Below are 14,337 nucleotides of genomic sequence, written 5' to 3'. Positions count from 1 at the left end.
TTTAAGTCCTGAGGGGAAAGAAGAGGAAAAGATTAATCTTTTCACTTTCTTAGAAATTTATTTAAACTCTCCAAGAAGCTGCTGCCTCAGAGGTGTTCCTCCTCTCTCCCTCAAGTTCAGTTTCACAAACTGGAAACCAGATTAGCCTACAGTTTTATCCATGGGTGTACAAAAGGCTGCAGCTACAAAGCCAGGTGAGTTGTTCTGCCCTCTCCTTTCCCCCTACATGAGCTGCTGCAGGGGGAGAGGATGGAACAGGGACATCCCCAGGTCCAGTCCTGCAGGAATTCCTTCTGGGCTCTCAGCAAAGCTGGCTGAAGGGGTGAGGGAACAATGCACTGTGTCACTGTCCTGCTGTTTCCATAGTCCCCATGCTACAGGTTACCAAAAACTGGCCCTTTCTGCATAAAACAGCATCCACAAAGACTCCTCCATCACCGCCAAAAAACTGGGGTTTATTATTTTAAATAAAACCCTTATATTTGCTTAATCCCTCCCAGTCAGAGTAGCAATATTTAAATTTATGAATCAGTACTGGTCAGGGGACACATATTCAAAGTGTATCTTTATCTTGCCTCTCAAACATGATGATTTATAGATTGATCTGACTGGTTGCTTTGACACAGTTCCTTTAACCATAACATCTTTCTGTTCCTCTAGTAGCTGAGATTTAGCATTTCAGGCTGTGTACATATGTTGGATAAGAACATAATCCTCAGCTCTGGGCATAGGAGCTCATGGTAAGAGGATGGCTCTGCATACAAATTGAGAGCACTGAGATGCAGAAAAAGAAAAATACACTAAACCCTAATATGCATATTATGAAGGCCTTCTGGCATCAGAAGAAATCATCAGTTATTCAGCTTGACATCTTTAGAAACAGAGGGACTAGAGAGAAAAAAAAAAAAAGGAGAGAAAGGGAGAAAAAAAATGATATGACCTTTAGTCCAACACTCCAAGTAAAGACTTTGGATAAATAGGCACAGAGAAAGAGTATGCCAATATGCAAAGAGGGAAAGAGATAAATGTGACTGGACCATTTCTGCAGAGAAAAATCACAGCATTTCACAGCCGTTTCTGACAGCACAGAGATGGATTTATCAGGGGGCAGAAGGGGACACTCCTCTTCCCCTCTATCAGCCTTCTTCACTCAGCACGTGCATCGCTGGGTGCAGGATGCAGGCACATCTCTGCACTCCATCTGCTTCCCCTCACACAGGCTGGGGCTCATCTCCTCATGCAAAAATTACATTCCATTACCATTGCAAAACTTCACCCTGGGCATCCAGCAATCCCTCTCACTGCAGGGTGGAGTGTTCTGGACAAAATTAGAAAAGTTTTGTACAACCTCAGCCATCCTCTGGCACCTCTAGACTTTGTTCTTTAAACTTGCAAAAGACCAGAAAAAAACCCCAACATGCTGTGGAAACGCAGAAGCAGCATGAAGCTCCTGTATCCACAGGGAATTCCTGTGTTAATAACCTATAAGCCTTCCAAATGATTAATACCAACTGAAATCATGCATTGCAATCGTGCTGCAGCCAAGGGGCTCTGCAGCACAGCTGCTCCAGCCTGGAGCCCTTTCCCTGAGCTCTGCTGGGCACTCAGGGAGTGAGGGAACCTCGAGGTCTCCTCCTCACAGAATCACTGGGTTGGGAGAGACTTTCAAGATCACTGAGTCCAACCCAGCCCCAACCCCTCAGCTAAACCCTGGCACCCAGTGCCACATCCAGGCTTTGTTAAACACACCCGGGATGGTGACTGCACCACCTCCCCGGGCAGCCATTCCAGTGCTTTATCACTCTTTCTGTAAAAAACTTTTTCCTGATATCCAACCTGTATTTCCCTTGGTGCAGCTGGAGGCTGTGTGCTCTGGTTCTGTCAGTTCCTAGTGAAAGAGCCCAGCCCCATCTGAGCACAGCCACCTTTCAGGAGCTGTAGAGAGCGATAAGGGCACCCCTGAGTCTCCTTTTCTCCAGGATGAGCACCCCCAGCTCGCTCAGGGGTTCCTCACAGGGTTTGTGCTCCCAGCCCCGCTCCAGCCTCGCTGCCTCCAAGGTCCTCCACACCACCCTCCCTGTGCAGGGGAGGGCAGAGCTCAGCATAGCTAAGCCTGGCTTTGATAAAGAGTTGGGATTAGAGGACCAAACTTTCTGAAACCACACAGCTGATGTGGTTCATCAGCTGTCCGTCCAAAATCCCATCTATTTCTTTTCTGTTAAATATACAGACCAGAGTTTACAGAGTTTTTCTCTGTAAACTCACGTCCTTCTGTGTAAGCTCTGCTCTCCAAGGTGTCCTCACACTCTCTGCTGACACCTTTTAGTTCACAAAATGGTAAACGCATTCTGCAGAATACTCTTTCTTTCCAAAATAAATTAAAACTGGCCTTGTAGATTCTCCAGGGGAAAAGCATCACTTTGTTGCTCTAACAGATGAAATTGTGAGATTTTTTTAATAGTGTTTTGAACTGTAAGAAATGATTTTGTGTTATTCACTGGAAGATCTGACTTTATAAAGACACAAGAATAAGGCTTTTTTAAGGTGATGTTGCTTGCAAATCAAGGTTCAGGGAAGAGGACTGGAAGATACAAGGGCCACAGGGCAACCCCATCTTAGGGGCTTTTTAAACTTGGAGAGGTTTTTTGTTTGGGTTTTTTCAGGGATTTTGATGGGGTTTGGGGGCTTTTTTGGTGGTTTTTTTTGGGGGGGGGTGGGAAAAGGGAAGAGGGAAGTTTGGGGTTTTTTATTCTGTATCCTGTAGTTAAAACCCAGAAATCTGTATTCTAGCATGGACAAGTAAGCAGTTAAAAGTATGAGCTAACATAACTTCAAGGCAAAAATCTGTGAAATGAAAAAAAAAAAAAAAAGAAATTCCTGAACTCATCCTCCCCTCCAACGTTATAAATCATTAGGAATAAAATGCAGAGTACAATGCAGAGTCAGGGAACAGAAGTGTAATCACAGCCCAAACTGTTCCTTTGGAGCTCATTAAGCTGAGTCCCTGTAATCTTTGATTGATTTTGGGAGCAGTGCTTTGGTTATCAATACAAAAAGTTTAAGAGAAATTTTCAGAAAAGATTCTACATATTCCCTTGAGACATGGATTTCATCACCTTGATTTATACAAATTTTGGTAGCTGGGTGCTGTGATGACAGGTTCCTCTGTTCCAGCACTGCCAGGACAGAGGCCAGTCCTACACCAAGAGCCTTTAACTCATATTGCTCCCAAAAATCCCCTCGGGGAGGTTTTAATGGTTTCCTGCATGCCTAAGAACTAAGCTTGTAAAATAGATGAAGTCATAGTTCTCCTCCCAGAAGTGTAACTCAGAAGAGGAGGGGAAAAAAATGGAGGGGAAAATAAAAGAAAAAATAAAAAAAAGGGGAAAAAGAAATCCAAAAACCTCCTTGAGAATTCTGAAGCTGTGAAGTGAATGTGCAGTGATGGCAGATACCTGCCTGACTCTGCAGAAAGCTTAAGTGATAATTAAGGTGCATTCTAACACTGGCAGCTCTAAAAATTTTATCCTTGATATAATATTTAAAGCTCAAGCTTCAAGGCACTGATAAATGCAAGAAAACAAGCAGAGTTCAGCATAAAGCTTATGAGTGTAACCCAGAGTTTGATATTCTACAAAGGAAAGTAGCCCAAATTATTTTAAAACGAATTTGCAAAACAGAACAGTCAGGTTAATAAAAATTTCATAACCCTTTGTGGCCCAATTCATGATCTTTAAAAGGACTTAATTGGCTGTCATTCCTCTCCTGCAGGCTCCTGAGAAGCTGTCCAGAGAGGTGGTGACATCTCCATCCTCACAAGTGATCAGGACAGGGCACAGGCTCAGAGCAGATGCTCTCCAGACATCCCTTCCAGCCTAAATCACTCTACAATCCTAAACTGTTCCACGTGTCCCTGACCCTCTGAGAGGCACACAACCCCTCCTCCCCACCACATTCTTTGCCTTTTTGATGACAACCAGGGGACAATCCTGAAGAGCCTGCTTTCTCAACACCCCCCGTGCAATCTCTTGCCTCCCCATTTCCCCACGTGCTGCAGCTGCCCTCTACACCCTTCCAGCTCTGCCACAGAGTGAGAAATATCAGCTTAAAGCCAGCTAGAAGGATAAACAAGTAGATACCTGTGATAGTCCAGTAGCTCTCACATGCTTTAATCACACAACTAGCGCTCATAATGGAAATAAACCCCTCCCTCCAGGGAGGGGAGAAAGAAATAAAAATGTTTCAGCTAAAAAATGGAAATGTTCTAATCAGTAGATGACTTTTGCTCACAGTATATATTGACAACAAGCAGCTGATGCCATACAATCATTACAAGATATCATTACTAAAAGCCAATCTCCAAACAGGTCACGTCTTCGTTAAAGATGAGCTACCAAATGCAGAAGGGATGCAAAAATAACCTTGTACATAACAGGAACAGACAAAGCTGGCTAGATATGCTCTGGCACATTCCAAAACGCTTCTGCTTCTTTTCCATTTTATCTCCTAACCTCATCATGTTCACAAACGTATTTTATTTGTGCTTGAAATAATGTCACCTGCAACTGTTCCAGTCACACCATCCTCCTGCTGAGGCCACGGGGAAGGCACTGTGGCTCTGCTCCAAGCTGAGCCCTCATGCAACACACATTCCAGAATTAGTTTCCTCCACCTGGACACCTACCGACATCCTGATTTGGGCTGTCCATCACCTTGTGCAGTAATGCCTACCTGGAAAAGCTGGTGTCTGGCAGTTAGGCTGTGACTCAATGCTTAGAGCTCCGTGCCCATACATCAGCTTTTCTTATCTCAATCCACACTTTTTTTTCTGATTCTCCTCCCCATCCCACCAGTCAGGGTGACAGTGGCTGCAAGGTATTTGGTTGTCACAATACTTTGCAAAAACGATGCTGCAAAGTTCAGTTTGTTGATGACTAAATATTTTTTAAACCACCAAAACCTAAATATATTATTTTTAAAGATTATTTACAATATTGAGTAAATAATGATATAGATCCCATTTAAAGCTGTTGTGAAGCACTATAGTCAAAGGGCCACAACTATTTATTTACTGATATTGTCAATTCCTTCTGACAGTGCAGCCCTCTAACCCTAAAGTTTTAAACAGAAATATGTCCATGCAGAAACAGACAGTGCTCAGTTAATCTCTACAATCACTCTGCATGGACATCTAAGAGCACATCCACTTTTCTTCATGGAAAGAATTCAAGGAGTTTGACTTCACCATGAGTTCCTCCAAGCTCTCCTACTCAATATGGAACTTGGAATCACTGGCTGTGCATTTGCCCATTAGAAAATAATTATTCCAGGCACCAATCTTAAATTAATTATCAAATTTTGGTTCATTCCTTCATTTGAAATAAGTGTATTTTGAACTGTTATTTCCATCTGTTTTATCACACTTATGGCAGTCTCTAGTCAGCTGCAGAGGTGTAAGTGGAAGTGTCTAAGAAATAATAGCAGTGCTCCAATTGCACCCAAGCTGAGCAGGATGAGAGGTTATGTTCTGAAACTCAAAGGCCACAGATGGTCACTGGGTTTTGGTGTCATGATTAAAGAAGCAGGGAGCAGCCAGATTTTTCAGATCCAGGTACAAGTATTTGATATTGACGCAGAATTTGGTTTCCACACATCCACGTATCTGTGCTAATGCTGCAATGCCAGCAACAGGAGCTGTTGCTTGAAATACCCTTAAATGTGAGATCTTATTTGAGCAGAGGAAGAAACAGAGGAAGAGGAAGAGAGACTGATGGCTCTGTCTGCAAAAAAGCACCCCAGAGCAGAATTAGTAAATTCCTACACTGGCTTCACCCGTGGATTACAACACCCCACCTCCTGCCAATAATAAACAAGAAGGTTGCTCAGGATTGATCTGGTGGGGAGTCTCTTTAAGCCATCAGAGTCTCAGATTCTGAAAACCAAAGCCATGCTGTTTGTGCTGCTGGCACTGCAGCGAGCCCAGGGCCAGCTCGCCGTCACCGCTGGCTCTGTGCTCGCAGCATCCCCCGGCTGGGACTGCAGCCTGCCCGCCGCAGCCTGCTCCAGAGCCCTTTGAAAGCAGCATAAAAACACCCATTGACTTCACTCGGACTTTGGAGCCGTTCCCAGAAGCACAGTAGACTCTCTGATAGCTCCTAAGAATTAGAGGAAACCCGTCAGTTCTGGTTCCAGCTTTCAGACATTGATGCTGCGCATAAACAACAGGTGAGGTGGCAAAGCTATGGTCCCTGTTCCCAGAGTGCCCCAATTCCAATGAAATGCTGGTGACATCATTCTGTAGTTTTCATTATGTCCCCCAATGCTGCTTAAGGAAACCTTATGGGGCTTCGAAGCCCGTGGAGTCCTGAGTAAGTCTTCAAAAGGTTTGAAAATAAAAAAGCCTTTTCAGCTTTTTTGCAAAACATTATTTTGCAATGCGACTCAGAAGCAATTTTATACCAGAGATCATTTTGAAATACACTTAGATATTCACTAGGTATTCATTTCAATTTCAGAAAACATCATAATTTTTCTTGTTGTATTTAATAACTGCTAGCTAATTATGTAAAATCCCATCCCATCTGCTTATTCCTTCACACAGTGAAATTAGAGGGCTTCATTCTACAGTCATTACTCACAGAAGGAGAGGCATTGATTTAATGGACTTCCCTGAAAAGGGATTACAGTATAGGATCCTCTGATATTGATTTTGTGACATCATCATCTTTTCCTCAGAAGCAGACACTGATGACTCAAGAAAATACCAGTACAAGATTAGGCAGGCAAGTTAGAAAAAGAAAATTATTTTTAAAACCCCCAAACCTCCTAATTTACAGTAAGTTGACTACAATAAAATATTAGCTATGTTCTCTGTTTCAAATACAAGTTCTCTTTGAAAAAGGAAAATATCTGAGTGATGTTTCTCTCTTTGATCTCTTGCCCTGCTTACAGTCACTTTCATGAAACTATTGTGAGCTAGAGCATTTTTTTGTAGGTTAATGGGTTCTCTTTGAAGGGATTAAAGCCACATTGATTATTAATTATTTTTGATGTTTTAAACTGATGTAAATGTCCAGGAGCTCTGAAGAACAACATCCTGTAGAAATCAATACCAAATTTAAAAAAAAAGAACAAGTAACAAACAACAACAACCCTCTGCTCAGCTCCTGGGGGAAACAATTGTGACTTCTGTTTGGAAGGTATACTAGCCCTTGGAGAATACCAGCCCCTGGCATATATGATAATCATTTCTAAGTTATCTAGAGCATCCTTATTTTGATGTGTCTATCTTCCACACTCTGCAGGTATTTTACATACAGAACAAAGCTAGGCACAGCAGTACTGAGCAAATAATAAATAAATTCATTTCATTGCTCTGGGAAAATGATCATTTTTTTCATTAAATCTGCCTTGCAGTGCTTTAGGAAAACACTAATTAGCATTCTTTCCATGTGTTTTTTCTTTTTCTCCCCAATTCTCTCTACTGTTCTTTACCACATGTAATAGATGTTGGGGCTTTGGGTGTGTGTGGGTTTTTCCAGTGTTTTGTTGGCCTTTTTTTGCTCAAATTCAACATTTCTTCGCTGTTTCTAAGTGGAATGAAGCCATTTCTTCCCATTTAATAGATCAGTGAGGAGTGAAGATTTCCCATGTTCAAATGACTTCCATATGAACAAATAGGAAATGATCCAGAATAGCTGTGGTGCAGATAAAAGACAGAAAGCAAACTACACAAAAAAGACAGAAAGCAAATTACAAAGGGACTCAGACAACTGGGACTGTCTGCCTGCTTTGGGGGCTCCTCCCAGCATTGAAGAACAGCCCCTCCATGGCTGATTCTAGGGGATGTGACAAGGAAATTATTGAAAATCCTTAAACTTGAAGGAGTTGCTGATCAGATTGACAAATTAATGACTGGGACCTACCTCTTCTACTCCAAAGACCTCATGTGATATAGCTGGAAATCAACAGAGCTAACCTGAGGACCTGCAGGTTTACAGCACACAAAGGAGCTGCAGTTGTTGAAACCCTTCTGACAAGACAAGAAGGCCCTTGCCTCAACAACTGAGAAAAGTGCTGAGGCCAAATCACTTCAAAATCACAGCTGTGTAGACTGACAGGCAACCTTATCTGTCTTTACAGAGAACTTAGAAAGGAATTTAGGGTTTTTATCCCCCAAGAGGTTCATATCTACCAAACAGCTACCTCAGGGTAAATCTCTGGGCTGACATAGAATAATAGCTCAGAGTTGTTTGCTTTTGTTATCTCCATTCAGCTCCTCAATGCCTGTGCTTAAATACCATGCTCACATTTTGCCACCTCCAATATTATGTTTTCTGTTCAAATATCCCACATATTCTCTTCTCATGTCCACGCTACCACCTCAAGAGCAGCACACTTAAAGCTTAAAACTTCTGCTAACTCTCCTCCCTGTTGCTGTCAGCTGTGACACCAACTTTTCCATCACCCACACTTACTGTAAAGCATCTCTTCCCTAAATTCCTGCATTCAACAAGAAGGGAAAGTGCAGAGCTTGCCACACTCATTCCAGCACAGCCCTGATGCAAAGTGCTATCTTTATGGCAAGCCAGACACCATGCATATCATTTTATTTCTGGAACTCCCTCTAAAAGCCACTGTAATTTCCCAGCACAGGAATGAGGGGGTTCCAGAAATGGAATGCATCATGTTTGGCTTGCTGTAAAGATGGCAAACACCTTCCCTAGGAGTTGCTCCCTTCACTGGCTGCCATACATTTGAGATTGCAGAGTGCTGAGAAAAGCAAGGTAACCTTTCTGTTTCGAGTATTTCCCATTCTCTGTTCATCTGTTATACTCCATATGTGGCAGCTAGCATATGTTGCCCCATTTGTCTCAAAGATTTTCCCCTTTTCAACTCTACATTGATAGAAATTTAATAAGAAAAAAAAAAAAAAGGAAGTTGCAACTTTCATGTGCAAAACATTTAATAAACCAGTCTCTTAATTTATATTAGTGCACTTGTAGGTACTCGAGTCTGTGTAAAGATTTTAATTTCAGAATATTCTTAATATTTATTAAAGTTTTTTTCTTGATGTTGCAACCAACTCAGTTTTGTATAAAGAACAGAATCTTTAAAACCTTGAGTGACAAAACTGGAATCATTAATTTACTAGAAGATAAGAGTGCTCAGGGTGACAATGCATACTTCTCCAATGAAAAAGGCAAATAATTTTAAAGAACACTTAGAATCAAAGCTATGAGTCTTTTCACTTCTTCAGCAAATAGACCTATTTCCAAAGGTTTCTTTTTTGACATTTATTGTCCTGACTCATATGCCTAAGTAAAAAAAAATGCTCCCTTCCCCAGAGCTGAGACTGTCTGGTAAAATAAGTCTCAAGATGGATTTACACAAGGCTCTGCTCAGTTTAGCATTCATTCTGAAGCTCTGTAAGGTCATTCCATGATCTGCCTGGATTGCTCTGTGTGGTGACAGCAGAAATGCAGAGATTAGTGGGATTCTCAAGTTCAGCCAGCACTGCCCAGGAGCCCTTTAATGAATTGCCCGGGGATCACCACAGGTAATCTGCATCCAGCACAGCCCATCCCAGCCTGGATGAGGGATCACCCCTGAGTGCAGCTTCTGACCGAGGTGACACAACCTAGAAATTGCCTTACTGACCCTGTGCAACCTGAGGCTGGGGCTCATAACTCCTGCAGGCATGGAAGATCTTTTCTCAACGCTCCACTGTCATTTCATCACGAGGAAATCTGCCAGAGGGTAATGGAAGATTCTTATTTCACTGGCAGAGAGGGGTTTGCAAGTGCCTGCTGCAGTTCCGTAAACATGACTTGGCACAAGCAGCCTCTTCTTTGTCTCTGCCCTCCAGAATCACCCTGATCCAGATATTATCCATGAAAATGAAGAAATGAGAGAGAACCTGACTTGTAGAAGTTTTGAGCCGAGGGTGACTATTCATAATTAGCTTTTTTAAAAAGAAAAGTCTTCGCTTTTCCTGGGAGGATGCTTTTTTCTCCCATACAGTCCCAGAATACTGGAAGGAAGAAAAGACTTTTACCTCTGGGCCTGAAACCATCATAAGGAACCTTTACATTTGTTTTGCAAACAAAAATGAGCTGGCAAGGTAGGTTTGGGTCTTTCTTTATTTTATTTTGACACTAGTAGAACACGAGCATGAGGAAAGAAGCCAAAACTTGTCTCAACAAGAGCTTCAGCCACCATTTCTCAGAGAGAGAAGAGTTGCCAAAAGGACTCCATAACAAAATTCAAATTATGCATTCATTGCCTTTCCCAGCAGGAGGAAACAGCAGTGACACACTGGGGCTCTCAGCTGTGAAATCAGCCTCTCTCTTAAAAAGGTTTTTCCTGCAGGAAAAGGCAGCACCCTAATGGTAAGGCTTTTTCTTCAGATTATTAACTGAAGATGTAGATATTCTTGAAAATTACACCACTGGAAACAGATTTCCTTTGCTGGGTAAGGTTGAGTAAAGTCTTACAGTCTCTTTGAATGTCTTGGTCCATGTAAACCTGAGCTGAGAGTTCACTATGATGCCAGCTACAAAAACTAATGCAGTATTGCAAAACATTCTGCCCTGCTAGACGCAAAAAGTTGTCCTTGCTAAGAGAAAGAAAGAGGGTGTGACTGATTTAAATGAAGAGCTTATACAAGACCGACACATATACAAAGACCTCATATATATTCAAAGACCTCAGTGTCCTGGAAATAAGAGATGCATTATTTTACTTCTAGAAAATTTTCCTGAAGAGTGTCATCACTCCTATTTAGCCCAGACATGGAAGCACTGTGACAACCAGTTTTCTCATTATTTCCTACTGAGAGCCATGCTCAAAACATCCTGGAGGTGGAACAGATGGTAAACAATGTCCCAGCATCAGGTTTGGCTTGTTCAAGATGCTTTTGTCTTCTAATTAAGCTTTACCTTCTCCCCCAGAAATAATTCAACAAAGCAACCTTAATGCTCTCAGGTGCAAACCACCAGCAGCATGGGACACCTGACACATCAGAGACATCATCCAGAGCAGAACTTCAGCTGGCCAGAGCTCAGTGCAGTCATGACTAAAGGAAGGCTGCTGGGTTGCAGTTAAAAAGGATGGGAAACATAACATCAGTCACTGGAATGAGGGAATGTGTCTAGTTTTTATTCTTATTTATTTAGCTGAAGTACAGCTTTTCCTTTGGGCTGTGCTCAGCCCTGCCTTTGCCACGCCAAAATGAGATGATTACAGAGCAAGCTGCTGAAGACTCTGCCTGCCAGCCATTCTGACTGAAACACACTAACAGAGAACGCAGACCCACTGCAAAATGGCAATATTTTAAGAGATTCCTACAGCAGCATGGTTGGAGTCTTCTCTGAAGCAAAACCCACAGCCCTGCTCCTCTCACAAGCACTGTGAATCCATCCTGGTGTCTGAGCTCTCACACAATGCCTTTCTTCAGCCAATTTCTAAATTAGACAGCACATTAAAAAAAAAACTGCTAAAGAAGGAGAATGGTAAAGATTCATTTGATGTATTTCCAGAAATAATACTATGCTCCTACCCTGGGGCACGGAAAGCATCCACATCACAATGTGAAAGAAGGAACTACACCTTACTAGCCCATGGGCAACCATATCTGGCACATGGCATGCAGTGGGCAACGTCCCATGTGTCACTGACCCTTCCAGCAGCCCCAGAGAGCATCAGGAGATGGAATAAGCTGGCACTATTACTTCAAACCACGAAATAATGACAATTGGAAGACAAGGGAAAATGTGCTTTGAGCAGCTTTATCACTTTGCAAAGTCTGCTGATGATTTTACGAATTGCCAGATGGGCATCAAGGCCACATCAAGCAGATTCAGCTTAGCAAGTGACATTTGGGCTGCTAACACTGAAACAGCAAGCACCCAGACATCAGTTTTGCCTGTCTTCAGATTCATCAGTTCAATGCCACTGCTTTCTCAATGAGATTAACTTCCAGGTGAAGCACCAATTTAATAAATCGAGTCTGCTTAATCTTAGTATTGCTTCAACAGGTTGGTGGAACTAAAAAGAGCAAAACTGGGGAAAAGCCTTGCTTTGAAATGAGTCCTTTTCAATTATTTGTCACTGAAAAAAATTACACAGACCTTGAAGAGTATTCAGTGCATTTCAGGCTCAGGAAAATAGTTCTGTTGTGGTGATCTGAAACAAACACTGTTCTTGCTGCCCCAACTTCTCTCCTGTAACCAGATTTACTTTGACTATCTCCTGAAGTCTCATTTCTCTTATTGTAGAGTTCAATACCAATACAAAGATAACTAATTACAGTGGGCTTGCCATCCAACCAAAGTCATAATCCAGTCACACAGGGAGATACAGATGCACCTCTATCTGAAGCTGCAGCTTTACCTTCTCTTACTCTACAAAATTCTGCTAATGCTCATCAGCTTTCTTTGTCCTGCCAGTCCCAGGTTTACTCAGCTGAGAAGTGATGGTTATTTTCCATCAGAATGAAAACCTGGGCCCTTGGCTACCTTCAAACCTTACCCAATTACTTCAGATTTATTATTCATTTCATACAGATTTAAACTACCTATTTTCTATCTGGCTTTACTACAGCAATGCTAGTTAAAAAAAAAAAAAAAAAGCCAACAAAATACAGCACATAAGCACCTTAATTTTTTTTCTTTTTTTTTTTTTTTTTTTTTTTTTTTAAAGCTAGAACATAAAGTAATGTACATTCTCTGATTGTGGGATAAAACAGCTACTTAAAACTGTGTACACTTCTATGTTCATGAAAACAATAGAAACTTCATCTTTCTACTGGGCCATAACATCCGCAGACTTACTGTACTTTTTATTTTTTTTTATAAACTACCACACTCCATGGAACAAAATTTTGTCTGTATATTAGCATTTTATCTTGCATAAATGTATGTTTCAGCAGTTATGAAAATGAGACAGCTGACAGTTGACTACTATATGTGAACAGATGCTGTGAAAGCTTCCCTTTAAATAGTTCTGTCAATGCAATGTCAATTTTAGAAGCGACACCACTGCTGTTCTAGGACATGATCCTGCAAACTCTTATTCACACAGGGAGCCCTGATGATTTCCACAGAACATTTACATTTATAAGGCTCTGAAAGGTCAGGTCCTTAGCTGCAGAGCTCTGCTTAACAGTGACTGACAAATATACAACAAAGTTTTTAGCAGCGCTGAGCCCTGTTCTTTAGGGCAATGACATTTGCAGCCAGCAGTATTCACCTGGGCACTACATACATTTTCTTTCACAAGTTATGCAAAGCATATTAAACACGCTTAATAAACCACGAGACGAGCTAAAGCGCAGAGATGAACAACGCCGTGTGAAACCAAGCTTGCGGCATGAGGCGGAACTTTGAAAAATTAACCTGCCGAGAAGACAGGCTGAGCTTGAAACACAGCACGGCGCCGATCAGAAAAGAGCTGCTGACAAACCCAGCGCGATCCTGCAGCCTCCCCTTTGTTAGCGGCATCCTCACCAGCGGATTCCGCCGGGGTAAAGGTGCGAGCGCTCCGAGGAGCGGGCGGTGCTGAAGGACAGCGCAGCTCCCCAAAACCGGCCAGAGGACGGGGCTCAGCTCCGATCCCACTCCCTCGGGCTGCCGCTGCTTTCGGGGGGATGCGGGACACGCAGGGAGCGCATCTTTCCCCGGGGCAGGGCTGCTCCCGCGGAGCACAAAGCGGGGGCAGCGCGGCACCGGGCCGGCACACAAAGGAGGATGCTCCGGCCCCGCAGCCCTCCCTTCCCCGGCGCTTACCTTCAGCAACACAAAGAGCCAGAGGAGACAGGAGCGGGCCCCCGGGGCCCCCCGCCGGCGGCGCTCGGGCATCGGGGAGGGCGGCGGCGGCCTGCGGGGGCGGCCGGGCAGGGGGGGCTGCTGCTCCTCTGCCCCCGGGACCCCCGGCTCTGCCCCCCGCCTCCCTCCGCTCGGCTCCGAGCCGTGCCCGGCAATGGCGAATTGCGGCAGCATCAGGCGGCCGGCGGCGGCGCCGACCTCCCCTCCGAGCGGCGCATCCTGCCGCCCCCCGCCCCTTTTATTTGGGGTTTGCGGCGGGGAGGGGAGGAGGAGGAGGAAGAGGAGGCGACGGCGGGTGGTGTCTCCCCTCCCAGGAGTTTGGGCGATCCGGGAGCGCAGCAGCCCCCGGCGGAAGGCGAGGGCTGCGAGATGATGGGAGGTGATGGGAGATGATGGGAGCCGCCCTCGCCCCGCACCGCCCTGCCCCCGGCCCCCCTCTCCCCCAGCAGCTGCTCCCCAGAGGGCAAAAAGGCATCCCCGCCGCTCAGCACCAACCCCTCCCTCCCTCCCC

The 14,337-nt window shown here is 43.8% G+C and overlaps 1 protein-coding gene across 1 annotated transcript in view; it reads right to left on the bottom strand.

Moving 5' to 3' along the window:
• The window catches only part of PTPRO (protein tyrosine phosphatase receptor type O), a 144,131-nt gene extending 130,131 nt beyond the window's left edge, over positions 1 to 14,000 (bottom strand). The window contains exon 1 of the mRNA XM_041484460.1: positions 13,788 to 14,000. Within this exon, the coding sequence (XP_041340394.1) occupies positions 13,788 to 14,000 (213 nt within the window). The remainder of the gene's footprint in view (positions 1 to 13,787) is intronic.
• Between the last annotated feature and the right edge of the window lie 337 nt (positions 14,001 to 14,337).

The sequence above is a fragment of the Pyrgilauda ruficollis genome, unplaced genomic scaffold (assembly GCF_017590135.1).
Source record: "Pyrgilauda ruficollis isolate IOZ18807 unplaced genomic scaffold, ASM1759013v1 scaffold66, whole genome shotgun sequence".
Classification (NCBI taxonomy): Eukaryota; Metazoa; Chordata; class Aves; order Passeriformes; family Passeridae; genus Pyrgilauda; species Pyrgilauda ruficollis.
Note: the sequence above shows the minus strand (reverse complement) of the source record. Positions and strands in the feature narration are given on the sequence as shown.